Source organism: Castor canadensis, chromosome X (assembly GCF_047511655.1).
Source record: "Castor canadensis chromosome X, mCasCan1.hap1v2, whole genome shotgun sequence".
Lineage (NCBI taxonomy): Eukaryota > Metazoa > Chordata > Mammalia > Rodentia > Castoridae > Castor > Castor canadensis.
In genome coordinates this window covers 35545438-35572970 of record NC_133405.1, presented here as the reverse complement: position 1 = coordinate 35572970, position 27533 = coordinate 35545438, and the positions used below count along the sequence as shown (strand labels likewise).

At 41.6% G+C, this 27533-nt stretch overlaps 2 protein-coding genes and 1 pseudogene across 5 annotated transcripts in view; 1 reads left to right on the top strand and 2 right to left on the bottom strand.

Moving 5' to 3' along the window:
• Positions 1 to 8: 8 nt before the first annotated feature.
• Nkrf (NFKB repressing factor) lies at positions 9 to 14714 on the bottom strand. The gene is made up of 3 exons (XM_020172048.2): positions 14014 to 14714; positions 4045 to 4175; positions 9 to 2978 (listed from the first exon to the last, which is right to left on the bottom strand). Exons 1-3 carry the CDS (start codon positions 14277 to 14279, stop codon positions 1021 to 1023), a joined length of 2355 nt encoding a protein of 784 aa, XP_020027637.2. The 5' UTR covers positions 14280 to 14714; the 3' UTR covers positions 9 to 1020.
• LOC141420177 (small nucleolar RNA SNORA40) lies at positions 4461 to 4540 on the top strand (annotated as a pseudogene).
• A 7334-nt stretch (positions 14715 to 22048) lies between the features above and the next one.
• Septin6 (septin 6) overlaps positions 22049 to 27533 on the bottom strand; it is a 67498-nt gene continuing 62013 nt past the window's right edge. For 2 of the 4 annotated variants that reach the window (XM_074063973.1, XM_074063971.1), the window contains one exon: positions 22049 to 23017. Coding sequence is in view for 2 of the 4 variants with exons in the window: in XM_074063971.1 (XP_073920072.1) it covers positions 23008 to 23017 (10 nt within the window). In the remaining 2 variants the exon portion in view is untranslated. Of the gene's footprint in view, positions 23018 to 23212; positions 25723 to 27533 lie in introns of those variants that run through there. The other 2 variants (XM_074063970.1, XM_074063972.1) reach the window with 1 other exon arrangement.

The window sequence follows — 27533 nt, the reverse complement described above, 5'->3', positions numbered from 1 at the left end:
AGCACCAGTCTGATCAACTTTGGCTCCTTTTTATTCAGGAAGCATACACTAATTCTTTTTATACATTTTTTTTTACATTCCAGAAATAAGCGAAAATAGCAGTTTTAAATATGTTACAAAGTTGGCTTTTTGGGCTTAATAAGCTTTTTGAGAGAGGGACAAGCCAACTGACCTTTTCATCAAAGCACCAATGTACCTTCAGTCTTTTACCGAGCTCTACCACAGCTGTGGTTGCCTTGGATGTGCTGCACATCCAAACCATGTAAAAGCTACAATGGAGAGTTGCTGTGAGTCTCTCTGCAAGGCACCAAGAACAAACAGTTCAAGCTTCCTTTCTTCAGATTGAATCAAAGTTTTTGAAACTTTTCAACTGCTCTCTCAAGTAGTGCTCTCTCAGTATGAAGACTAGAATTTGTTAAAACTCATATATCACAAGATACAGTAAAGCACTTCTAATACTCTGGAAATCACGTGGTAGAAGTTATAAATAATGAACACTAAAATTACTTTAAGAAAGTTTTACATCATTGGTAAGGACATTTACACGTACAGCACAATTTACTGTTAAACCTTCTATAACTGTCTTCACACAAAAATGAAAATAGATAATACAAAAAGACCTGACATTTTCAGTAAGTCTGGAATTAAAACTATAGTTTAATTAGAGTCAATAATGACTTTACATATTGTTGTGGATTGCTGTGCTATGCCCTTTTAAATATGAATTTTTTTCTTGGGGTGAAATTTTATTTGTATGTGTTCTGGCTTTAATACAACTCCTAAAATCCGAGGGGCACAGCAATATTAAAGACACAGACAGTAACTGCACAGTATCATCTGCTGGATTGAGCTAATACAAGTGGACATAATTCTTTAGGTTCAAATACCTAATAAAGCACTATATGAATGAACAAGGTGAAACATCTTAAGAATGAATATACTCTGCAACCAGAACATATAGCGTTTCTTTAATCCACAGATCTGCCTCATTAGGCATTTACAAAACCAACTGGGAAGAACTCAATTTGCCTGAGGCATAACAAGCTCATAATGCCCCACTTGGCCTTCCTGTTTGAGCTGATCTAGTAGGTCTTCCTTCCTCCTTTTTCTACCTACCACCAGGTACCTATCATGGCCCACCCCATGAGACTTACTCTTCAGGCCATACTTCTGAGCAATCTGGTGTATTTGCTTGCGCTCATCATTGGTCAGCTCTGTGGAGAAAGTCAAATCCGTGTGGCTCTCGGAGCGGGCATAGTTTCTGATGATCTGTTCGATATCTCTCTTGGCAATTTTATTGACCCTCTCTACATCAAGACCCAGCCCCTCCCGCTTATGCTGCTCTTTGACCGAGATAGGCTCTCGTATGCCCTCGCCAGATTTACCTAAACCACCACCCGTCCAACCCATCTTCCTCAGCAGCTGATTTCCTATGTTATCTTCTCGGATTTGCTGTTTGTAAGCCTCTTCTGCTGAGCGGCCCTGAATTTCATTTCTTGAAATCACATCTTCAACAGTTCCTTTCTTCAGGTTGTTAATGACAGTTGGCTGGGTCTTTTTGAGGGTTTTCACAGCTTCCCCAGCAGCTTCATATTTGACACTTTTCTTTACCCCAATTGCTTCTGCAATGACTTCACTCTCGAGAATCACCTTGCATTTCCAGCGGAGGCCTGTCATCCTTTCATAGACGTATTCAACTGTCATCCGGTTAAACTGAGCCGTATCATTCAGTGTGCACACAGGATTGGATGAGTTCTCGTAAACTACAAGATCCTTTATATCTTTCTTCTTTCCAGATCCTCTGGGTGAAGAGCCTGTATGGCACTGTGAACTTTTCACAGATGGGTAAGTGGGTTGCGTTTTTTGAAGAATTTTCAAAGCTTCATCAGCAGCTGCATGTTTACTTGTTTTCTTGGTTCCATAACCTTCAGCTAAGCAGTGGTCTTGCAAAAACACTCGACAACGCCATGTACGATTTGGCATCATCTCATATTTGTACTCAACTGACATTTTGTTGAACGAGGCAGAATTGTTAAGGATGCCAATTGCATCATTTGCATTTTCTGTAATGACAAAATTGGTCCAGTGTTTGGCAGAAGTGTTAAAGATGGGCTGCCCAGAAGCATCTTTCCCCAGCACCACCAGGTCTTCTGGTGGTTTCAGAGCTGGAGGAAACTCATATGAAAGCATCCCAATCTGACACACAACAAGGTCCTCTCCAATTGTGTGCTTGAATTTCCGCCGGACAACTCTAACCTCAATACGCTTCTGCAAGAGTTTTACAGCTAGCTCAGTAGCTCGATCCCTGGACCCATTCTTGCTGCCAGCATAACCTGTAGTTAAATAGATATTTTGGCATCTAACTTCACAAGCGTAACCATCTGTGAGAAGTTTTTTATTTTTGGGGATGTCAGCAGGAGGGATTTCTTTTAAAGGAGCGTATATGTACTCAGGATTAGTCTTACATGCCTGAATACAACGAGTTAGCATATATGTATAATTAATTTTATCAGATCCAGAAGTCATCTCTGGATTAGAAAGGTTCTTCCAGATAGTTGCTGTTAATTTTTCAATAAAATACTGCTTCTCGGCTACCACTGACTCAGGATATGTCTGTGATGGTGCCGGGTCAGGAGCTGACTGTGAGTTTGCCTGCTGTGATGTGCTGCTTGGGGCAGGGTTCCCACTCTCAAAATACATGTTGGTCGTTACAGGCTCGTCTTTTGTGAAAATAAATCCTGATGAGTCACAATACTGAGAATTCCCATCTTGTACACTGAAAGAGTCTTGAGTATAATCTTGGTAGATGTTTCTTGGCATGCTGGCAAAATGTGTTTGTTCATTTACCTCTTTTGTTTGAGGGCCATAAGGATCTTCCTGTCTTTCATCTTTTGAACTACTAGCTACAAAATGTACAGGCTCAAAACGAGGTCTCGAATGGAATTTGGAACCGGCTTGCTTTTTAGGAGGATTTTGACCTATAGAGTGAAATTTACAATTCATTAAAATGGGAATAATTTCAAAAGAACCAAGCAGGAATATAGTACCAACCATATTATTTGCAAGCTACATTGTTGGTACAAGAAATGTCCCATCATAAAAACTTCAAGTCATTTGGGTAAAGGGACTCATATTGACGTATTAAGATTCCACTGAAAGGAAAGATGCTCCCTGTCCTTCCATGTGTGAGGGAAGACTCTTGATAGGACACATACCACTAGATCAAGTGTGCAGGTCACCACCCTGCATGACTGGGAGGTGCTTTTGAATCAAATGAGCTAAAGCACAGGTGAAATGTACTCCTCACCTATACAGGAAGGTGAAGTGTACTGGAAGGGTGTTATAGTGCAATCTCTTACCACTGGGCTGAAAAGCTCACTGAAGGATTGCAAATGGAACAGATGGCTCTAATGCAACAGAGATGATAACCAAAGGCATTTACAAAACCTTTCTCTTTGGTATCAGAAGTGAATGACTCTGTGACAGTGCTTTATATAGCTGTGACTAAAAATCAAAGGAAAAAATTATCAAAAGATTCTAAAGGTTTCAATTAAAACTTTGGTTCTGACCTATTCTTCACAAAAGGCTGTTTGTTGTATTTTATTTCTAGGAAAAGAACCACAGCTGAAAACTAATGATTTATAGGGATACCACACTTACAGCTATGGAAGAACTCTGCTAAGGCTACACCAGACACTAGCACTTCTTCCCTATAACAAGCTCAGTAGAAAGCTGGTCCACTCCGGACCCATCCAAGAGGATTTAGTTACTTAGATGCTCAAATGACCCAAGTATAAGGTTGTTCTATTTAGAGGGAGGTTCCATGGCATAGATGTCAAGGATAGCATTATAGGCTGACTTAGTAGTCTTAGTTTTTAGTTCTATTTAGCATCCTCAAAAAATTGTACATAAGTTAAAGTTCTTTTATCTCTGTGTAAGAACCAATGTTATCAATGTTATTTAAAACCATATACCACACTTACATCATTAAAAAAGAAAGCCACACTTCTTCAAATCCCACCTGCCAGAAAGAAGTATACTCACCATCATATGTTGAGAGGTGGCGTTTTTGACCTTTGGAAGGTTTGGGCAGCATCAGGTCATATGAAGGCATCTCCCCAATATCAATACCTTCAGCCATTTGCAGAATTTTTTCCATCAAGCGTGGACTGTACCTATTTAAGTTAATACAATCTACAGTTAAAACAAGTATGAGTGGTAAAGTTCCTGCATAGCAAGCATGAGACCCTGAGTTCAAACCCCAGTAACAAAAAAAAATAAAAGGTTCTAAATGAGCCAGTCTTATAATCTTCCTACATGGTACTTTACCAACAGGTTATTTTGGCTATAAAATTAAAAAAAACAGTCTGAAAATATTTTTCTATGAAATGAGCAATTATGCTATTCATTAGGAATCAAGATTTTTAACATAGGACATCAAAACAGAAAATCAGTAATTTGTAGCACTTAAATAAATCCTCTTTTACAACCCAGAACTCATTGTACAGTATGAGTTTTGATATATACAAGAAGGAATATGGTGAAAAAAAAATAATTTGTAGCAAGACTTTAACTTGAATTGAAAATATAAGTATAAATCCATGATTTGTTTTTACCTTTCATATATGTATTATAGTAAACAATTCTGTTTATATACTTACAGAAGTACCAAGAGTAATAAAGAGCTGCTGGGTTGCTAACATCCAGTTTGCGGTCACTATCATTTCTTAGGAAAAGGAATCTTGGTCCTTAGAGAAATGCCTGCTTCCAAGTGTGGGGCAGGAAATGTCTAAGAGCCTGGGAGACCTTCTTACAACTAGAAACAAGCTGTCAAAGACTACAGTTGTGCCAAAAGGACTCAGAAGCCAAACTGAATAGAATCCTACTGGCGATGTGAGCCAACCTGAGTAGCAATAACAATAACTGCAATGAATTAAAACACACCAAATATGTGGACAATTTATTAGTTCATAATACTTATAAAACTAGTATTGGTCACCTTTGGAGGATGGAGGAAATCAAGTCATTATTCTGTAAACAAGTAAATATTAAAGAAAGCAAGCATTTGTTTTGCATTTTCCTGTAAAAATTCATCTCAAAAAGCAATCAAAAACTCGAGGAAAATCTTTTTTATAGAAGCATTTCAGCTAATAAATGAGGAATGATATAGACTACTACCATCTTGCAACCCATAATAAAATAATCACCACTAACTACTACATCTATTGATGAAATGTAGATACAGGAGAATCCAGAAATTGACCCACACTGACATTCTAAAACTGATGATTGACAAAGGTGCAAAAGCTATTCTGTGGAGGAAAGATAGCTTTTGAAACAAATGGTGCTGGAAAAAAAAACGGGCATCAATAGGCAAAAATAAACAAAACAAACCACAACCTAATCCTCACACCTTACACAAATTAACTCAAATATATCATGAACTTATATGTACAACTATAAAACTTTTACAAAAAATGTAGGAAGGACCAGGAGCAGTGACTCACAGCTGTAATCCCAGCTATGTAGGAAACAAATACCAGGACTGTGGTCCAGGCAAAAACACCAGACCCTACCCCCAAAATACCTAAAGCAAGAAGGGCTGGGGGTATGACTCAAGTGGTAGAGCACATGCCTAGTAACCAGGAGGGCCTGAGTTCAATCACCCAAGTACCACCCCCCTACCCCCACAAGAGGAGAAAATCTTCGGGAACTAGGGCTAGGCAAACACTTCTTAAGATTTGACACCAAAAGCATGATCCATAAAAGAAAAGAGTGATAAAATGGACCTCATCAGAATTAAAAACTTTGGGTCATGAAAGACCCTGCAGAAAGACAAACTACAGCCGGGCACTGGAAGCTCACGCCTGTAATCCTAGCTATTTGGGAGGCAGAGATCAGGAAGTTAGGGGTTTGAAGCCAGTGAAAGCAAAATGTTTGTGAGCCCCCCCCCCCCGCTCCCCATCTCCAAAATAACCAGAGCAAAATGGACTGGAGGTGTGGCTCAAGTGGTAGAGTACTTGCTTTGCAAATGCAATGCCCTGAGTTCAAACTCCAGTCCCATCAAAAAAAAAAAAAAAAAGACAAACTAGGACTGGGAGAAAATATTTGTAAACCACACATTTGACAAAAGTCTGGTTATCTCAAAACCCAACTGGGTTGAACTCAGAGCCTCATGATTGCTAGGCAGGTGCTCTACCACTTGAGCCATGCCCCCAGCTGGCAAAACAAATTTTAAAATGAACACAAAATAGGACTGGAGATATGGCTCAGAGGCAGAGAACTTGCCTAGGACGTTCAAGGCTCTGGGTTTGATCCCCAGTGAGAAGAGAACAGAAGAGGAGAGGAGAGAGGAGAAGAAAGAGGAAAAGAGAAGGTTAACAAAACATTTCACCAAAAAGTATAAACAGATTGCAAATAAGCACATGGAAAGATGTTCAACATGATTAGCCACCAGGGATGCAATTCAAAGTCACTATAAGGCAGGTGTGCTAGCACAACCTGCCTCAGCACAACCGTAATCTCAGCACTAGGGGAGCAGAAGCAGGAGGATCAAAACTGTAACGTTGCAGCAAGACCCTGTCACACAAAAAAAAGGCTGGGCACTGTTGGCTCATGCCTGTAATCCTAGCTACTCAGAAAGCAGAGATCAAGAGGATCCAGGTTCGAAGCCAGCCTGGGCAAATAGTTCGTGAGATCCTATCTCAAAAAAAAAACCCTTCTCAAAAGAGGGCTCAAGGTGTAGGCCCTGAGTTCACCACTGCAAAAAAAAAATTATTCATGGCAAATTATATAGAATTAAACACACACACATACTAGTAAAACTGGGGAATCTGATTAAGATCAGTTGACAATGACAATGTCATTGTCCTAGTTGTAATATTATACAATAATCTTGGAAAATGTCACCACTTGGGGAAATGAGTAAAGAGTACTGTGCATCTGTTTGTATTGTTTCTTAGAACTGCATATAAATCCACAATTATCTCAATAAAAGCTTCAATTTAAAAAACCTGATGTTGGGAAGTTGAAAAATGTCATCCTATTTCCCTAACTTCCAGAAACATGTTAAACACCATCACAAGAATATAATCAACCAAATCCAGAATGAGGGAACACTATGGAACAACCCAGTTTCTTCACCAATATACGAAAATAAAGTGAGAGGGGGGAATGGTTATAGATTAAGAAAACAGATCAAATATATTCTGTGGACTTTGCTTGGATCATGAAAAAACAAACCAACTATAAAAATACATTGGAAACAAATGGAGGAACATGAACTAGGCATTGGATGATTTTAAAGAAATTACTATTAATTTTTGCTTATTTAAAAATGCTTGACTGGTACAGATACATATTGACATATTCACGGGTGATATGGTGGCAAGGTTTTCTTTGATATACTCCAAACTATCACGCACAAAAAACTAGGAGCACAATAGATGAAGTGAGAAGGGTAGCATGACAGACTGTTGATCAATACTGAGTAACAGGTACATGGGAGTTCATCAAACTCTTCTCTACTTTTATATGTGCTTGAAATAATAAAAAGTTCTTTTATATGTGTTTGAAATAATAAAAAGTTCTAAATAAACAATTTTTAAATGGCTCCTCTTGAAGTAGACTGGCTTTCTGACAATATCATTTTACCACAGAGAAACAAAACCATGGACTCAAATGAAGTTTTTTGTTAATAAGGGTAACTGCTTACCCTTCCTACCTTCAGAGCCTTTCCCAGCCTCAAAAAAAAGATTCCTGGTAGCATTTGGGAAAAAAGTTCTGAAAATTAATTATGATCACAGCTTCACATGAACAGGTTCTGAACTGGAAGGATAACTTTTTCCATTTTCAGCACAATAGGTTCCACACCCATCAGATGTCTTGCCTTGCAAAGCAGAAGTCAAGACACAGTGGCCTTCACAGACAGATAACCAGAAGATAGCTCAGCTACAACATGCATTTCCTACTGATAACTTCTGTTGTATTTAAATATGAAGAGTCCTTTTATTTTCATTTACTCTTAACTGAACATCAGAAAGGATAGTCTAAAACATCACAAAATTTTATACACCACTTCCACTCAGATGTGGTAGTCTAATTTCCAAGGTATGAGATGAAAAGACTATGAAAATGAGAAGTCTAAAATGGGTATCTCACATTTGCTATCAAAATTGGTGGCACAATCAAGCCACTCACCTTGAATTCCAGTAAAAATTTTCCAGACTTTAAATTAGAGTGTGATTTCAAGAATGATGTATAACTGAAAATGGTATGCATGTCACACTGTGCTCATGAATGATACATTTGGGGCTCACTCCATTCAAACTCACTTTTCTCTCAAGTATCTTCCAACATTTGTAATTATTATACCTACTTACTGTTCCCTATTCATTTCATTTGCCACAAAATTCAACATCTCCCATTGGCTATAAAAATAAACCTCTGCGTAGGTTGCCAACACAGTCAGATTCTCTGTCCTTAATTAGGAAATCATGACACCAAAGAAGCCTAGCTGGCTTGAAGAACGGAGAAGACCACATAGTATTCTAAGGCTTGACTATCAAAGAATAATGGAAATACTTAAATCTAAAATCTTTAATAAGATCACTAGGATTTCATCTCTATTTCTAAAATTATCCAGAAAACAGCTAGTTGTCCAAGGATAAAGTGGTTTAACACATTTGAATAAGTCACAGCAGTAAACCTTTCCTCACTCAGTCTTCTATAGTGCTTTTTCACAGTGTATCTAAAAATCCAAAAATTTCAGAAAATCCAATAAGAAAAGCACTTATAAACCCAACCATTGATAACTTCAATGACATTTGGGGGGTTATTTTTTATTTCTTTTTTCAGTTTTCTATATTCCTCTCCCTCCATCGCTAACTGATCATCTATGCTGATTGCAATCTGATGGGGGGTTTTTGGTTCTTAATCTAGTACATCATAAGCTTTTAATCCATGTCACTACCATATCCAGTTGTTTTGTTTTTGCAGTGCTGGGGCTCAAACTCAGGGACTGGTGCATGCTAGGCCAGCAATCTATCACTGAGCACATGAGTTTTAATGGCTATCCAGTATTCTACACTATAGAGTATGATATAAAGTATTATTAAGGCCAGTCTAATATAGTAACTTTAAGATGCATGCATGTTACAAATTTATGTACCATAGATTACCTATTTGGTAGTAAATGCTTTAAAAAAAAAACAAAAACAAAAACAAAGAGCTAGGCACCAGTGGCTCACGCCTGTAATCTTACTTAGGAGGCAGAACTCAGGAGGATTGAGGCTTGAGACCAGTCCAGGCAAATAGTTTGTGAGACCCTATTGAAAAAAACCCATCACATTAGGCTGGTGGAGTGGCTCAAGTGGTAGAGCACCTGCTTATTAGCAAGTGTGAGGCCAGTGACACGAAAAAAAAAAAAAAGAAAGGAAAAGAAAAAGAAAAACCAAAGAACCTCAACAGGTTCTATGGCTTTCAAAGAAGCTTATAATGTAGCAAGCTTTTGGAGGTCACAATGCTATTCAAGTATTCTGCCATATCCAGCATATAAAGAGATAATTTCTAATGAATGAAACATGTCTTCATGAATCTTACATTCTGGCACACAAGACAGCTTCATCTATGTACTTAGCCATGAGAAGAACATAAACCATTAAATATACAAAGACATCTGAAATTTAATAAATATTCAATAATAGATGCTTAGAAGACATTAACACATATTAAACTGCTCTGCAAAGCTTACATTAAAAAGCTGAGCTATGAAAACTAAGCAAAGATTAAGAGTTTTAGAGTATAAAATTATTTATTCAAAACAACTCATAAGACAGCTCATAACAACTCATAAAACTCATAAGCTATTTAGGAGGCAGAGATCAGGAGAAGATAGTTTGTGAGACCCCATCTCAAAAAAAAAACCCATCACAAAAAAGGGCTTGGTGGAGTGGCTGAAGGTGTAGGCCCTGAGCTCAAACCCTAATACCGCAAAAAAAAAAATAAAGTCAACTACTTATAAGAAACCTAATGTTATAACATACAGGCAGATTACTGATATATCTTTCAAAGCTCCTATTTCACTAGCCAGTGACTTATGCACTCTATTTATTTTGTACAGTTAGTTTTACAACTTAAGTCCAGCTGGCATCTACCTTCCTAACAGTCTTGTATAGATGAGGAAAATAAAGAATCAAAGTAGCAAAGTTGGTTTTAAGATTTATTTTCTCAATTATAATGTATCATCAAAGATAAAAAGGCCAGGATTTTACTTCTATTGCTCAAGAAAGACTGGAAAACTGAATGTTCCATGTAAGCCAATCACGCTGCCTTCTTAAATATAGATAGATAAATGATAGATAATAGCTGGCTGCAGTGTAGTTCAGCGGTAGAGCACTTGCCTAGCACACATGAGCTCCTGGGTTTGATATCCAGCAGGACAAAACAAACACCACCTACAATTTGTAAGGAGAAATTGCACAGATCCCTAGGCATTCATGTGAACAATTACTTAACTGCTGTGTATATATATATATATATATATATATATATATATATATATATAGTTGATTAGAAAAAGGTATTAATTTTTCATTAGCCACAAGGCATTATCTTAGAAACTGCTTGCGGAAAATTCTTAATAGGCTGTTTACTTTTATAAAACAGACAAAAAAAGTGAAGAGATATAATTTCAGTTATTTGAGCTTCCTGGATGCTTGGATAATAAGGAAGAATGGCTATAACAGTTTGGGAAATGCCACCTTATTTTATCATTTAAAGCAGCAGTTTTCAGAGTGTAGTCCCCCATCAGCAGTATCAGCATCACTTGGGAACTTGATAGAAATGCAAATTCTGAAGCCCCTCCTCAGACCTTCCCAATCAGAAACCCTAGGTGTGGGACACAGGAACCCATATTTTAACAAGCCTAAATATGATGATTATTTTAGAGACAGGGTCCTACTATACCGCCCAGGATGTCCTCAAACTCGTGATCCTCCTGCCTCAGCCTCCCAAGTGCTGGATTATAGGTGTGCACCATGCCTAGCTTCCCCAACAGGTGATTTGGTGCATGCTTTGGGAGAACCACAATTACAGAGTCAAGAAGTTATTCAAATAATACAGCAGTCTCTCTCCCTACAAATTTGAGCTTCTCCTGTCCTGGTCTTTTTTTTCTTTTCTTCGTTTTGGTGGTACTGGAGTTTGAACTCAGAGCCTCACACTTTCTAGGTAGGTGCTCTGTCACTTGAGCCACTCCACCAGTCCTTTTTTTATGCTGGTTTTTTTTTTTTTTGCAGTATTAGGGCTTGAACTCAGGGCCTTTACCTTGAGTCACTCCACCAGCCCTATTTTTGTGAAGGGTTTTTCAAAGTACGGTCTCGTGAACGATTTGCCAGGGCTGGCTTGGAACCACGATCCTCCTGATCTCTGCCTCTCAAGTAGCTAAGATTACAGGTGTAAGCTACCAAGCGTTAGGCCTCTCCTTGTGTTATGATAAAGGAATTTTCAAACGTATCTTTGAACTAAAATTTTATTTCAGCCCCAACTCAAACGGAACACAAAACATCCTGCCAGAGGGAAGAAAGTGCAAAGTGTTCCCTTTTTGCTACTGTTCACAACATGTTCTTGAAATCAAATCATGTACCTTGAACAAATTAACAATTTAAGTTTAGAAAGGGCTATGCCACTACGTATTCTGCAGTTCATTTGAGAGAAAAATAGTCTTTCACAGAAACAAGAGCTCTGCCAATATCAACAAGTACTAGAATACAGATTTTACTCACCGGAAGATGAGATGAGGGCTAACATAAAGCCTACCTAAAATGGAAGATCACACTGGGTCCCTACTTTCCAGGATTCTATATGGGCCCCTTCCAGTCTAAGTGATCAGATTAAACATTACTAGAGCTAGAGGAGTGGCTCAAGTGGTAGAGCACCTGCCTAGCAAGTATGAGGCCCAGTTCAAGCCCCAGCACCAAAAAAAAAAAGTAAACATTACTTACCAGTTCAGTATTTTGATGATTTTGTGATAATTCTTATACAGACTTAGCTTGATAACTTTTGCGTATATACAATACACAGATGCATAACCACACACACACACAAGCATCCTGTATGCTTGAGCTTTTAAAGTCAACTACCATTGGTTTGTGTTAATGCCCTACTTGAAATCCTGTGGTATAACAATATGGTTTACGTCAGTTACTTGTTTTCATTTCTGGTCCATACTTCCTGAAAATGGGAACTGTGTTTCAATGGAAGGAGCATCAGTCTAAACATCAGAAGACCTGGGTCCTGGCCCCAATTGTGGGACCTTGAACAAGTCACTTAATTTCTTGGCCTCCACTGGTTTGGAGGTAAAGCTTAGACAACTCCTAACCCCTAACATGGTTAAATAAGATTATAAATATTGAAAATGTGTTGTACATTATAAGGCTGTATGCACACACATTCACTCCTCAGACATTTACTGAGCAGCTATTCTGCAGCCAACATTTTTCTAGGCACTGAGGATGAAGGTATAAGAAAGTAAAATCTGCCCCCTACCCCACAAAAAGCTTGCATTCTAGTGGAAGGTTATGGTTTATTATTAACACAAAGGATGGTTATTCTCCTCACCTATTAAAGATATTTTTAGGATTAGATTCCCTGTGGCCTTCTGAGATATTAAGGAGACCTGTGGTTATATGATAAAGGTACCTTTCTCACTGCAAGAACATCGTTATGTGAAGGTCAATTGGATTTATGTGACAATTAACTACTGAGGCTTCCCCAGTAGTTACTAGTTCCTCCAGTGAAAATCTTTATCCCTAGAAGTAGAAATTATGCTAACTGGAGAAGACAGAAAGAAAATTTATGTGAGGTGAGTAGAGCAAAGCAAAGTATCACACTGGATGCCATATGCAACAATTAAGGGTTTTTCTGCATCTTTTACAGCCATTCCTAGAACTGAATTGGCAGAATTGGATTTGATCATTTTCCAGAATTTCTCATCCTTCCTGATAAAAAATTGACTGTTAGGCAGGAATGTCAATAAAAAAAGCAGCTTCCCAGTCTATCAAAGGAATGATTAGTCTAGTATAGGGCCAACTTGGGAGTTCTGAAGGACAGAGGTCCAAGTAGACTGTTCAGGAAAAAAACTGCGTTGGAACATACTGCAATCTCCACTGAATGCAAAGAGCTTTCAGAGGCCTGTTCAGAAGCCACCAGGTTCTAAGAAAGAGAAACACACACACTCACACACACCCCCCCCTAAAATCTCACCCAGAGGTCAAATATTAATCCTTATCCTATTTAAGGTAAAAAGAGGGCAATCCATTTTTACAACAGATATCCATTTCTTTGTTTTGAGTCCAGACATTATGCGCAAATCTACAAGCGAGCCTGACGCTGCGGAAGACCTGATACATACCGCCTTCCCAGAAAACACTAAGACCCAGCTGGGGGAGCTGCAAGGAGAAAGGGGTGTTTTATCTAATGGAAACGGAAGAGTGGTCAGGAGGTGACCAGTATCAGAACTGAGGGATCCCCTATCCTCCCCCTGCAGCCCGTCGAACATTCTCTGCAGATACCGCATCCTTGGAAGGCCGGCCCTACGCAGGTCCGAGGTTCTGCTATTCATCATTTTCCATGCCCTCCAATACCATCACCAACGACAATGACTACCTCTCAGTAATCCTCTTCCGGGGTCTGCTTTATTCCTATCAATGATCCTAGAGGGGCCACAGATCTGCGCACCCTTCTAGCTATCATGTCATTCCCTGCCACCACGGTCTGCCACCCCACTCCTAGTGCAATAGTGAAGCCTCCTGGTGTCCTCCAGCACCTACAAATTTCCAGCCTCCAAGCCATCATCCACATCTTACCCCCGTCCCTATCCCAACCACCATCACGACCTCCCCCACTGGTGTCCCTAACCCAACCCCCATCACGGATCCCTCAACCTCATCCCTAATCCGACCCTCATCACCCATCTCTCATCTTCATCCCTAACCCGACTTCCCACACTTTCCTCACCTGCAGCCCAGGAAAACGTGGTTGGTCCAGGCAGCGGAGAGTGCGAGGAGCTGGTCGAGAGCGGCCCCAGGATAGCTGTGCAGGTGCCGACAGATGAAGCTACGCCGCAGAGCCCACTGCCAGTCACTTTCGTGGCTATAGCGCCACTGCTCCAGCACTGGCTCAGGCGGGGGCGGCGGGAGGGGCGGCAGTGGCGGCGGCGGGAGGGGGGGCAGCGGCGGCGGCGACAGGAAGTCGCCCCCCAACAGCAGACGTCCTCCAGCCATCTTCTCCGCCTCCAAGCAGAGACCCCCAGGGACGAAGCCGACTGCTGACCGCAAGCGAGCTAGCCAGTAGTGAAGAGGGTCGGTGGGAGGGGCCGGGTGAGGGGCGCTCCAAGGCGCTAAGATCAACTCTCAGGGGACTGAAATGTGTGCGTTGGGGCTACAGTTAAAAGGAAAAGAGGAGCAAGAGCTCACGTCCCGATGCCGGGACGCACGCCTGCTGCACTCTTCCAACTCGTGGAGGAGGAGGGCTCCTTCTGCACTTGCAAGTGCTCCTTGGAAGCAGAATCAGGAGGGGTAATCCGCACCGCCTGGGACCCGCAGATACACGCACTGCGCGAAGGGCGGAAGAAAAAAAAAAAAAAGCACGTTCAGCTTCCCCTCCTCTGGGTTCTAGCCTACCTACCCGCGTGCAGCCCCGAGGTTGTGAGGCCAGTGCGCAGGCGCCGCGGCTGTTCCCTAACTTCGAAATCCCGTCGCAGAATCTCGCGCGACGTACTTTTTTCCTCCCTATAACGACTACGCGCCTCTGACGCACTGTGGTACCGGGCAGAGGGCGGGGACTCGGGAAAGGGAATTGTGAAAGTTCTCTGAGGTTCCAGATTATGACTTTAAGTCCCTGGAAGGTGGCCTCAGGTGATTGTTGGCAGCAGTGGCTCGCCTGATGTTTCTAAGCGGTGCGTCAATGAGACCATGTCCTTTGGAAGGGATTAAGGTTTGGGGTGATTTTTACACCTTTTTTTTTTCCACGATAGCTCTCCGAGGTGCCTTTTCTTCAGAGGGTAGCTTGAAAAAATCTCTGCGACCTGCATCACCAGCTTTGTAACTTATTGTGAAAACGTAGTAAAAAATGAAACACTCGCAAAGAAAATCATTCGCAACGATACTTCGCGAGTCAACCCTTGTAGCGTACGTACTGCATTCAAATTTTTACATAGCCTTGCCATGATTTCCAGTAATTCTGCACTCTATGTGTCAACTTAAACAAAATACAAAAGGAGCCAAAAGACTGGAGTTACAAGCTGCACAGCAAATGGTCAAGCCCTCATGTAGATTACAATCTTGGTGAGGGAAAATAGCCCTGCATAAAATTAAATGTTCCACCCGAAGCTCTGCAGCAGGACTGCGGGATGAGATGACTTTGATATATTGCCTTTCTTACTTATTGGTGGGACTGGGGTTTGAACTCAGGGCTTCGCACTTAGAAAGCAGGCGCTCTACAGCTTGGGCCACACCTCCAGTCCTCATTACCCTTTTAGCTCTGCCTCCTCCCCCTTGTGTTTTTTGTTTTGGTGGTACAGGGGTTTGAACTTAGGGCTTTGCGCTTCCTAGGCAGGCACTCTACCACTTGAGCCACACCTCCAGTCTCCCCCCCCCCCCCTTTTTTTCCCTTTTAAGAAAAGGGTCTTGCTATGTAGCCCAGGCTGGCCTCAAACTTGGAATTGTCCTACCTCAGGCTCTCAAGTGCTGCTATTACAAGCATGGGTACTGCACCCAGCTTGAACTTTTTAAAAAGAGTTTGTCTCCTACAGTAGAATTTCAGCTGGGTGCAGGGAAGTCACCTGTTTTTTTTTTTTTTTTTTAGTTACTTGTGTAAAATTCTAAGTCCTTGATTTATCTTTGTGAACGTCTCAGCCTCTGGTCTATCTGATGCCAATTGAAATCACCTGTTTTGCTGTTTGGGCCTACACCTACGTCCTGTAGTCACGCTGTAGATAATAACTGAATGAATGAATGAATGAGTAGTTTTCCAATTATCCCAACCTAATGAAATACATTTTCTTGGAGGATACATTTTAAGCTGATTTGCTATTGTTGTTTTGGTGGTACTGGGGATTGAATTCAGGGTCTGCTGCTTTCTAGGCAGGCTGTCTACCACTTAAGCCACTCTACCGGCCCTGATCTGTTTTTTTTTTAAATTAGATTAGTTTCATCTTAAATTAAGGTTATGTCACCTTCAAAATCAGGTGTTGAAATTTAGTGACCAATGAAATACCATTAAGAGTTAGGGTCTTTAAGAGGTCGTGTGGTTTACTCCCTCCTGAATGGGATTAAGGCCCTTATAAAACAGGCTTCAAGCAGCATTTGGTCACCCTTCCACCTTCTGCCATGTGAGGACATAGTATTCCTTGTCTTCAAAGAATGCAGCAACAGGAGACCATCTTGGAAGCAGAGTATCCCTCACCACACAACCAAACTGCTTTTGTTGTGATCTTGGACTTCCCAGCCTCCAGAATTCTCAGAAATAAATTTCTGCGTTTTTTAAATAGTTATCCAGTCTCAGGGATTTTGTTATAGCAGCACAAATTGACTAAGACATAGCCAAAGGTGCCAAAATTCATCAAAACCAGCATTGTAATCAAAACATATCTTCCTACAAATTATCTGAGAAAAACACTCCCTCCTCTTAGCGGGATTAAAACTTGTCTGACATATAGAAACAAATAATTGCAATTTGACTTTTGAATTACAAAATGAAGGGTAATGAAACAGATTTAAGAGTCTTTGCTGGGATGTAGCTCAGTGATAAAGTGCTTGTTTAGCATTGTGTGAGGCCCTGGGTTCAATCCCCAGAACCACAAAAAAATGGCTGTTCTGATCTGTTCTGGAACAACCATAAGCAACCATAACTGGATTCCATTTTTGACTTAACACTCAGGAATAAATAATTTCATCTCTAGAAATAAAAGCAGAACAAAAATTTGCATGATTCTCCATGACCTTCTCTCCTTGGTAATTCCTTGGATTCAAAAATCCTTGAGTCAACCTATTTCAACCCATTCCATTTTTTTAACCCATTCCCTTTTCTCACAAGCCACAGATGGTTTATCAGTGAGCAGGAGAAGAGACCCCCCTAAGCAAAAATAGATGATCTGAATAAAGGCTGAAGAGCTGTGGAGAAGGGACAGATGATAAAGGCATCTACTGTAATCCTAAACCAACCCAGAAATCTGTTTTCATCCATCCTCCTCTTCTCCACTTTCCTTCTCTAACACAGGTTCCTACCACTGTCTTGACACTATGCACATAACCCCTTGGACTGACCTGAGCATCCTTCCCTGCCCTAATTTGTAGGGAAGTCAGTAAGTAATGAAAGGAGGGTACCCAAAGCCTGAATAAGCACTACTCCCATAAACTGTCCTGGAAATTAGATCATCCTAAATTCTTGATCAGACTATTCTTCACCACAAATGTTCTTGAGGATTTTTTTTTTGGTGACACTGGCGTTTGAACAGAGCTTCATGCTTGCTAGGCAGGCACTCTACCACTTGAGCCACTCTGCCAGCCCAGGAATGTTTATTAATGAATTAAAAGCAATAACCTAGAGCTCCCACTGGCTAAATCTGGGTAACCTGAGCACCAAAATAACTGACAGTTATGAATAGAAACTACTGAAAAAAATAGGAAGCCATAAGCCCATATTTACCCTAAATAGGTAAATAAGTGAGAAAGAAGGAAGGGGCTTTGCTTGAAGTGGAATACCAGTGCTGACTGGGAGATATGGAAGGAGTGGTGGAATTGGAAAGTCATTTTATAGATTGGTTTCAGGCAAGAACTATCAATAGATACTAAATCTGGGGGGGGGATGTTTTTGATGAGGAGCAAGATGTTTGCATGGACTTAAAATTTCTTCCCACAGATTGTTTTTTATTAGCAAAAATGAAAAAAACAAAAGTGAAAACATTTTTTGTGCTACTGGGGTTTGAACCCAGGGTGTACATGCTTGCTGGGCAGGTGCTCTATCACTTGACCCACTTTGACAACCCTGTTTTGTGATTTTTGTTGTTGTTGTTTTGATTTCGAGATAGGGTCTGGATAACTATTTGCCCAGGCTTGTTTCAAACCACAATCCTCCTGATCTCTACCTCTTTGAGTACCTAGGATTACAGGCGTGAGCCATCAGTGCCTGGAAACATTCTGTTTTTTAAACAGGACTTCAAAAAGATCAATGTCATAAAAGACAAAAGAAAATCTGTTCCAAATTAAAGGAGATTAGAAAGAAAGGACAAAATGTATGATCCTAGACTAGATCCTGTACCGCAAAGAGAAGTGCTATAAAAGATATTATCCAATAAGGTGTAATGTGAAATTTGCCAAAGTTGATAACCATCTGTGGTTACATAAGAGAATATCCTTATTGTCTTTATGGGAAGGGGGCATAAATAAATGGTGACTCTGGATCAAGAATATGTAGGTTAACTTTGTACTACTTACAAATTTAATTTCAAAATCAATCATTTGAAAAATGCAAAAGCTCCTTACATTGGTGAAGAATATAAATCTAGCTATCTCTTAATCACTTTTTATTGTGTCCAACACTTTATTGGGACAGCTGTAGGGCTCTAAATGATGACCTTACTCTTAGTAAGCTTAATGAGGGAAAGTTTCTCAGAAAAGAAGCAGAGGTTATAAAAATTCAGATAGCAAGTTTGAAATTGGAGAATTAATAGGTGCATGGGGGCTGGTGGAGTGGCTCATATGGCAGAACACTTGCCTAGCAAGCATAAGGCCCTGAGTTTAAGCCCTAGTACTGCCAAAAGAAAAAAGGAAGAAAAAGAATGAAAGGAAGGAAGAAAAGACAAAAGGAAGGAAGAATGATTTAAGTGCAAAGGGTCAAAAAGGCTTCATGGAGAGGTTAAGCCTGAGCCTTGCAGGGAGTATTTAAATGTGTAGATGGTATTCTAGACAGTTTACGCAACTCAGGGCTGGTGGAGTGGCTCAGGTGGTAGAGAACCTACCTACCAAGTGTGAGGCTCTGAGATCAAACCCCATTACCACAAAAAAAAAGAGAGAGAGAGAAATCAGTTTATGCAACTCAGGGAGAAGCTTGTACAGAACCTGAATGGACTGGAATGGAGAATGGGTATTAGGAAGTGTTGGAAAATATGGTTGAGCGGATATGCTGAGGCCTGTCCATAAACTCCTCAAGGGCATTGTCTAACTACATCTCATTCGAAAGATTTGTTTAAGCCTCAAACCAAGATAAGGACTTTGTCCCAGTTCTATATGTAATCGTTACTGTTGTTTTCTTTAGCTATTGAGTACAGGGCAGAGACTTTCTAAAGCAGAAACTCAGAGGTAAGTGCAAGAGTCGGTGGATACCAATGGAAGGTGGTCAACCACTATGAGGTACTACTTTCCTAATGCATAACTGTTTTAAGGGGTGTCTGCATTTTAAAAGGGCTCTGCAAGAAAGCTGTACTTTTAGCAGATGATGAGTCTCCCTGTGTGGGGGTATTTCCAACAGGAGAAGACACTGCTTAATTTTGGGACTTGAAACTGGAGCCCTGATTAGTTGACCTTTTAGAGGGCATTAGGCCCCTAGCTCTCTCCCTAGGAACAAGTGGTATTCTCAATGACTCAGCAGTTCCCTTCCACAGGAGCAGGCTCTGGTCACCACAGCAGGCTCATGCCCCAATCTGTGCTCTTCAAAACTTTATGAAAATGTCAGCAAATTCAAATGAATTTTCTCCACTAATTTGTGTGAAAATTCCAGCTATTTGTCTTCATTTTTGATTTCTTTTAAGAATCTGGTGGCTTCAATTACTTTTAGGCTCAATGATACATAAAGTGCTGAAATGCTCAACAGGTGGGGTCAGCTCACAGATCAAATCTGGCCTGTTTTCGGATGACTCTCATGCTAAGAATTTTTTTTTGGTAGCACTGTGGTTTAAACTCGGGGCCTCACACTTGGTAGACAGGCGCTCTTACCACTTGAGCTACTCCACCAGCCTTTGTGTGTGTGTGTGTGTGTTTGTGTGATGGATTTTTTTGAGATGGGGTCTCACAAACTATTTGCTCAAGGCTGGCTTTGAACAGTCATCCTTATGATCTCTGCCTCCTGAGTAGCTAGGATTATAGGCAAAAGCCACTGGCACCTGGCCAATTTTAGCCTTTTTTTTTGGCAGCGCTGGGGTTTGAACTCAGGGCCTACACCTTGAACCACTTCACCAGCCCTATTTTTGTGATGGGTTTTTTACAGATAGGGACTCAAGACCTATTCCCCCGGTGCTGGCTTCAGACCTCGATCCTCCTGATCTCTGCCACTTGAGTAGCTAGAGTTACAGATGTGAGCCACTGGCACTCGGCTACATTTTTAATAGTTGAAAAAAATCAAAAGAATAATTGAGGATATGTGAAATTCAAATTTCAGCAACTAAAGTTTTATTGGAACACAGTCATACTTCACTTTTACATGTTATCTATAGCTGTTTTCATGCTACTGTTGAATGGTTGCTGAGATAACATGGCCTACAAAGCCTAAACTAACTGGACTCTGGTAATCCTAGCTACTTGGGAGGCTGAGATCGGGAGGATTGTGGTTTGAGGCCAGACTGGGCAAATAGTTCACAAGACCCCATTTCCAAAATAACCAGAGCAAAATGGACTGGAGGTATGGCTGAAGTGGTGGAGCATCTGCTTTGTGAGCTTGCTTTGCAAGCATGAGACTCTGAGTTCAAACCCCAGCCCCCCTGCCAATAAAAAGCCTATTTATTTCCTAATCTGTGGATTGGATTAATGGTTGTCAACTCTCCAGGGAACATTCTGGAAACACTTTTGGTTGTTACAACTGTGGGGGTGGGGGTGTGTTACTGAGATCTAGTGGGTAGAGGTTAAGAGATGCTACTAAATATCTTAGAGGGGGCTGGGAGAGTGGCTCAAGTGGTAGAGTGCCTGCCTAGCAAAGGTTAAGCCCTGAGTTCAAACCCCAGTACTGCAAAACAAACAAAAATCCTACACAACTACCTGGTCCCAAATGTCCATAGTGCTGAGGTTGAGAAAGCCTGGATTACAGGACCTTAATGTGAATACTTTCTAGTACATGGAAAACTCTATCCTTAATAAGGGATCCCACCTGCTGAATCTGTCTTTAACTTACTTTAGTTCAAATAACTTTCACGATGATTCTGCAAGGGAATCACTGATATTCTCCTTTTCTGAAGTTCTTAGCACAGCTTGCCCCTAAGCACACAGCAAGCAAGCCTGCTTGGCTCCAGAGTCTGTATTTTTCCACAACACCTCAGTATCTGCCTCTTCTCAGTGATGTCACCAGAGATTATTGCCTCGCTCTGCTGCTCCCTAGCGTGTGAGCTACAGAAAGCAAGCCAATGGTGCTTCCTCTGGTACCCTACAGAGGCCCCTAGGCTTCTGTACATGGAGGATGTGAACCGCTTGTCCTGTCTTCAGCATCTAGCCATTAGGTAAACGAAGCTAAGGACAGAAAGCCCCACCTCACCCGCAACCAGAATTCTGAAAATTGATGTCTCCTCTTGCCCAAGTTAACGCCTGGGAGGCTTCCCTCTGGCAGACCCAGGACACTTGGTGTCTACAGAATGCTTCTAGAGTCATAAAGAACAGTCATATCCATAAATTTGGGGGGGTGTTCACATCACAAGATTAAGCGAGAGAAAACACGCAGCACAGAGTTCTTTTCCTGCCAGAATTAAAACTCACCTGAATCTTGTTCTGTGGGATCTTGTTTTCTACTTCCTCAATCTATTATCCTATGATAATTAGCCCAACCAATTAGTTCAAGCCATGCTATTAAAAGGAAAAGTAGATTTCCTGCTCACGCTCACTCTGCCCCAGTGGGATTTCAGGACGAGATGGAGGAAAACAAGGGGCATGACAGCCCATGGGGGAAGATTTTGTGGGCTCTGGTAGTTCCCTGAGCACCTCAAATCACCTACTTGGGAGGTAGTCACCTACTCTTTGTAACAGACCCTGGTGAGTCACATCACCTAATGATTTAGGATCACATCACAGAGCCATTTAGCATTTCTTGAAATTTTATTGAAAATTGACATGGACATTAGAAAGGTATTAAGCTAAACAGTGCTGGTTCTGGGATGTTTCTCTTGGAAAATGAAAGCCCCAGAGGGGCAGTGACTGGTCATACTTCTGAGCAAAAAGAACAAAGGAGAAGAAAGAAACAACAAATAGATTCTGGAAAACATGCAAAGAGGCTCTCTCAAGAGACACTGGACAGCAGAATGGTGGTGATGGTGGTAGAGATATATGAGAATGAGCACGCTCACATGGTATTTTGATGTAAGTTTAGCCGTTGAATTCAAGGCAGATTTGTGAACATCAAAGCTCTCCCTCCAGATCCCAAGTTGAGCAGAAACTTCTTGCAAAACCCCATGGCCTTGGAAATTCGAATGTAGTAATTTTGTTCTCACTGACCTTAAACCCCGCTTGTCTTTCTCCACCTCTTAGTGGATCCATTTTCCCCTTGCTGGTGTCTGCAGATCTGTGAATGCTGAAGATGCAAATATCACCCACCTTTCTCTTCATATTCAGAAATGTTTAATAGTGGCTGAAGACAGTCAACCCACTGAACTCATGATTGTTATTTAAAAAGAAAAACATAAAACCTTGTGAACAGCACTTCCACACCCACAGCTGAGGTCTCCTGCCCCAGTCACTTACAATTGGGTGAGTGGTCCTGTAGTTGTCTCTGAGGTTACATTTGGTCCATTTTCCAGCTCTGATGATTCTTTTCCTGCCTTGTGTAGGACAAGACACTTCCATTTAAAATACCATGTAAATCAGAAGAGAGCTTCTTGCCTGGACACAGGGACACATGTACACATGTTGAGTGGGGTGTGTGTGTGCAGTTGGGAGGGAGGGGGAATTGGTTGGTTTCTGGTTTGAGACAACATGGAACCCTACTCTTCTATAATGGCAGTCTTCTCCTTTACACTTAATGCAGCTGCTGAAGACAAGATTAAAAAAAGCTGGAGAGGGAGAGAGAGAGAGAGAAAGAAAACGTGAAATTAGCCAAAGATAAAGGACATTCAAAGTAAGACGGGAGGGGAGTGGGCAGCGTGAAGTAGCATAGATTATACTTTTGAGAAGACAGGTTAGGAATGGAGTCACTGATGGGCCATCACCAGGGGGAAATCTGCAGAGATTTGAAGAACACCACACACCAGTTTAAAGCTTCTTGTTTTAATTAAAAACAAGCACATATTAACAGCCACATGTGAATGCCAAATAGTTAAAAACAAAAATCAAAAAGAAAAAAGTGATCCGAACTGCAGCTGGGAACAGCAGACTTCTTGGCTTAAGGGAAATGAAGGGTGTATGTGCATTTAAGAAAAGCCATGCCATTCCACTCTGGGAAAATGAAAGCATAGATCATTTCTTTCCTTTTTTTGGGGGGGGGGGTGGTGGTGCTGAGGTTCAAACTCAGGGCCTGCAGCTTACTAGGCACGTGCCCTACCATTTGAGCTACACTCCCAGTCCCTTTTTGCTTTAGTTACTTATCAGATAGGGCCCTGCATTTTTGCCCAGGCCAGCCTGGTCTAAGATCCTCCTACCTATGTCTCCTGTGTAGCTGGGCTTACAGACATGACTCACTGTGACTGGCCTATTTGTTGTAATGGGGTCTTGCTTTTCGCCCGGGCTAGCCTCCAACCTTGATCTTCCCTATCTCTGGGATCCAGGGTCACTGGGATTACAGGTATGAGCCACCTCACCTAGCCAAGCACAGGACCATTTCTAATGACTGGTTTTGTTTCACCGGAAGTAAACAGAGAACTTAGGGTATCTAAAAAAAAATTAGTAACAACTATGCTAGTCAAAAGTCTTTTCAGTGAGGAAGGGGAGGAAAAATCCATTTGTCTACAGTGAGAAAAGCTACCTAATGAAATAAGCATCTGAATTCTATTAATAGGTATGACTGACTTTTTCTTTTGGTAGTGGGGCTTGAACTCAGGGCTTTGTGCTTGCTAGGCAGGCACTCTACCATTTGAGCCACACCTCCAGCCCGTGATTGACTTTCTAATGGCTTTATATTCACTCACAGGTTATACTTTTGTTTACTGAACTTCCCTGATTATAAGGATCACCCAGGGCACCTGTTAAACGTACACTTGCCTGGGCTCTGACTGGGCCAAACTTACAGGAAAGCTGATCCCTGTCTACCAAGCATTCTGGATGACAGGAGGGTGGATGAGTCCTTCCATCAGCAGCAGCACTCAGTTAAGGAGCTAGCCTGGAGCCTCCTCCTTGCCCACCCTCTCTGGCCCCATCCTCAGATGTTTTTATATAGGGAAAATCCCCTCAAGGACCCGCTAACACTGACTGTTCAGTTTCTCTGAGTGTCAAAAGACCTTGCTGGGCATGTTGGTTCATACCTGTAATCCCAATGTTTGGGAGTCGGAGGCAAGAGAGTTGCAATTTCTAGTCTAGCCTGGACTACACAGTGAATCCTGATCTTAAAAAACCAAGGGCTGGGAATGTAGCTCTGTGGTAGAGCACTTGCCTAGCATGGGCAAGGCCCTGGGTTCCATCCCCATCACTGCAAAAAAAAAAAAAAAAAACCCAGTGACAAAAAACCAAAAAAACCGTACTTGTCTCCAGGAATATATATAAACAGATTGACTCCCTTGGTGAAATAGATTGAGAATCTCAAAACATGGAATTTAGCTTCATTTTTTGCCAAAAAAATGCAGACCAGCAGTGGGCCTTTGGTAAGTCCCTTTACTTCTTCAGGCCTCAATTTCCTCCTACAGAATAAGTGGGTGGTATCTGTCACCCTGCCCCAAACCTCAGCCTTCTATATAAAATTCCTACTAGGTTTCTGAAGGTCTCCCAAAGGCTGTGTGGCTCTAATACTTTTGAAGTATTTGAGATCCTCAAGACTCAAATGCAAATGAGGGGCTTTTGTTTGCAATGTAAATAGTCATCCAGATTACTGGTTAGCAGTCTCAGAAAGAGGATTTACAAACAGCAAAGCTGCAAGTGGGACCCTTTCGCTTAGAGACCCAACCACCTTCACTCAGCAGCTTAACTCTGACCTACTGGCTGAGTATACCAGTGCTTTTTTATTTTTATTTTTTAATTTTTTAGTTTTTTGTTGTTGATGATGGTGGCGGGGTTCTGTTTGGTTGGATTTTCCCAAGAAACTAGTTTATGCCTTGGGCAGCATTGCCTTATACTCTCCTCTGGACACAACCAACCAGTGAATCACCAACCAATACATACAACAACTACATTCTGCTTTGCTAACAAGCAAAGCGAAATGTGTGCGTTTGTCTGCTTTTCACTTTTCTTATTTTTTGCTTCCTATTATCTGTGATTGAAGAGAGAAACCCCTTCCTCTTTCTCAACAACGCTTCAAAAAGGCCTGGAAATTTGGCATCACCTTGTTTGACTTTTTTTTTAAAGGAAGTGATCACAAAACAACCTCCAAAAAAGTGAAAATGAAAAAGAAGGTCACGGTCGGTGCCAGTGGGACTGGCAGGCAGGAGCAAGTTGCAGAACTCAAAAAGAAGTGGAGCTTGAAATACACAGCAGGGGTGGGGTCTCCCCACCCCGGCTGCCTGGCACCCCAAAGGAAAGCTGTCAGTTAAAATAGGAACCTTCGCTTAAAAGGCTAAGTGGAGTCCAGTCCAGCTGTAGCGGGGCATACTATTCAGTACACAGCCATGGGTTACTGCAAAGGAAGGGCAGAAAGACGGCATATTAGCCAAAGGTCATTGCTGGGTCGCCTCCAGCTCTCACTGTCACTGGTCAAACAGTAAAGGCTACCGTGCTTCATGGCCCTGACAATGGTGGGCTCTCTACTACAAACCACTATCAACTAAGATCCATTATAAAAATTAGGGCTGGAATACTTTTTAAAAATAGACTAGAGACAAAGTGCAACACTTCTTTTCTTCCCTCCAGTAGGCAGGCTTGCCTCTTCTTGGGGACACGTGCAAAACACAGATTAAAATCATCATCACATCCACCAAGTAGACTAGAAGACTCACATAAGCAAACCCCAAGACTTAATTTTTGACACTTTATGAAATGGAATTATTATTCCTGCTATTATCCCCACCTTACTGGGATGGTGAAGAGCCCCCTGGGAAATGGCCAAGGAGATGCTGAAAGCCCTTGGAAGAATTCTGTAAATCCATCATTCAAAATTATAGGTTGGTCATAGCATTCAAGTTTGTTCTCCCTTCTGCATCGGTGGGGTACCCAGAGTTATACAGTGGACATTTATGCTCCTTGCTCTAGTGATTGTGTTTTATGGGAAGGACTTGGAGTAAATGAACTTGTGGTGGACTTTTAACATGGTTTGAGTGCAGTTGCTTTGAGTGAATGAAAGTGGAAAAGGCTGGGCTGGGAGGCCAGAAGGAAAAGGCATCACAGGACTGCCTTTTTGGAGCCTCTGAGAAGGAGCTGTGGTACCTGAGGTTATGGGAGGGAGCAGGGAAAGGCAGTGACTGGGACATCAGAGTCTAAAGGGACAGTGTGCATGCAAGCTAACTGGGTTTACCCAGCCATGGTGGATGGAAATATGGCAGGAAAACAAGCAGCAATCAGAGTTCGAACAGGGAAGCCAGTGGTGAAAAGTAGCAGGTGGGCCCCCTGAATATGTTACAGTCTGGCAAGGATGGGGATGTTGGGGCTATGGAGGAGCGTGGAAATCTGAGGGTGCCAAAAGCGGAACTGGGATGCGGGATGCATCTCCAAGCTGTGTAATTGCTGGCTTCTTGATCAGAGGCCAGACATCATTCTCTGACTCTCAGGCTTCTATCAACTTTGGCAGGAAGAGAGGGGAGGGCATGCGTTGCTTGCCTCCCAGACATGCTAAGGGGGAATCAGAGAAAGGGAGGCCCAGCTCTGTTGTTCAGGAAAAGAGCACATCTATAGTAATCCCAAACTAAAAATGAAAAGAGAAATTAGGTTAATGAATGGATGGATTAATGTCCCCCAAAAATGTCAGGAGAAAATTAAGTCATGATGACTAATGGATAAATGAGAATACAGCTATGTTAGATGGTTTAAGGTCTTATTGCATTGGCTCCTGAGAACATGCTTCTCTCATACACAACACACACGCACACACATACACATACACCCTTGAATGGCAGTAGTGGTGGCATTAGAAAGCAACATGACCAATAACTACACAAAAACTTTTAAAAATCTCTTCTTAATTACTCTGTCCTGACTAATGCCCTCTTACCACCCACACACCTTGTGCAGGAATACCTTCAGCAAGTCTCCAGTGGCCTGTGGTTCTCAGCCACTGCATTTCACATTTCCTAGTCACACAGGGAAAGCAGAAGAGGCTGAGGTTGCAACTCAGGTATCCCTTGGAGCAGGCCTAGTCAGCTAACTGGTCCCTGGAGTAAGACCTGTTTGCCAAGTATGTGGGATGGGTCCAGACCACAGTTACCCAAAAACCTGAACTACAGAAGCCCATTATTAGTTTGTGTTCACAAGGTGCTTTGATCTTTTCCCATTTGA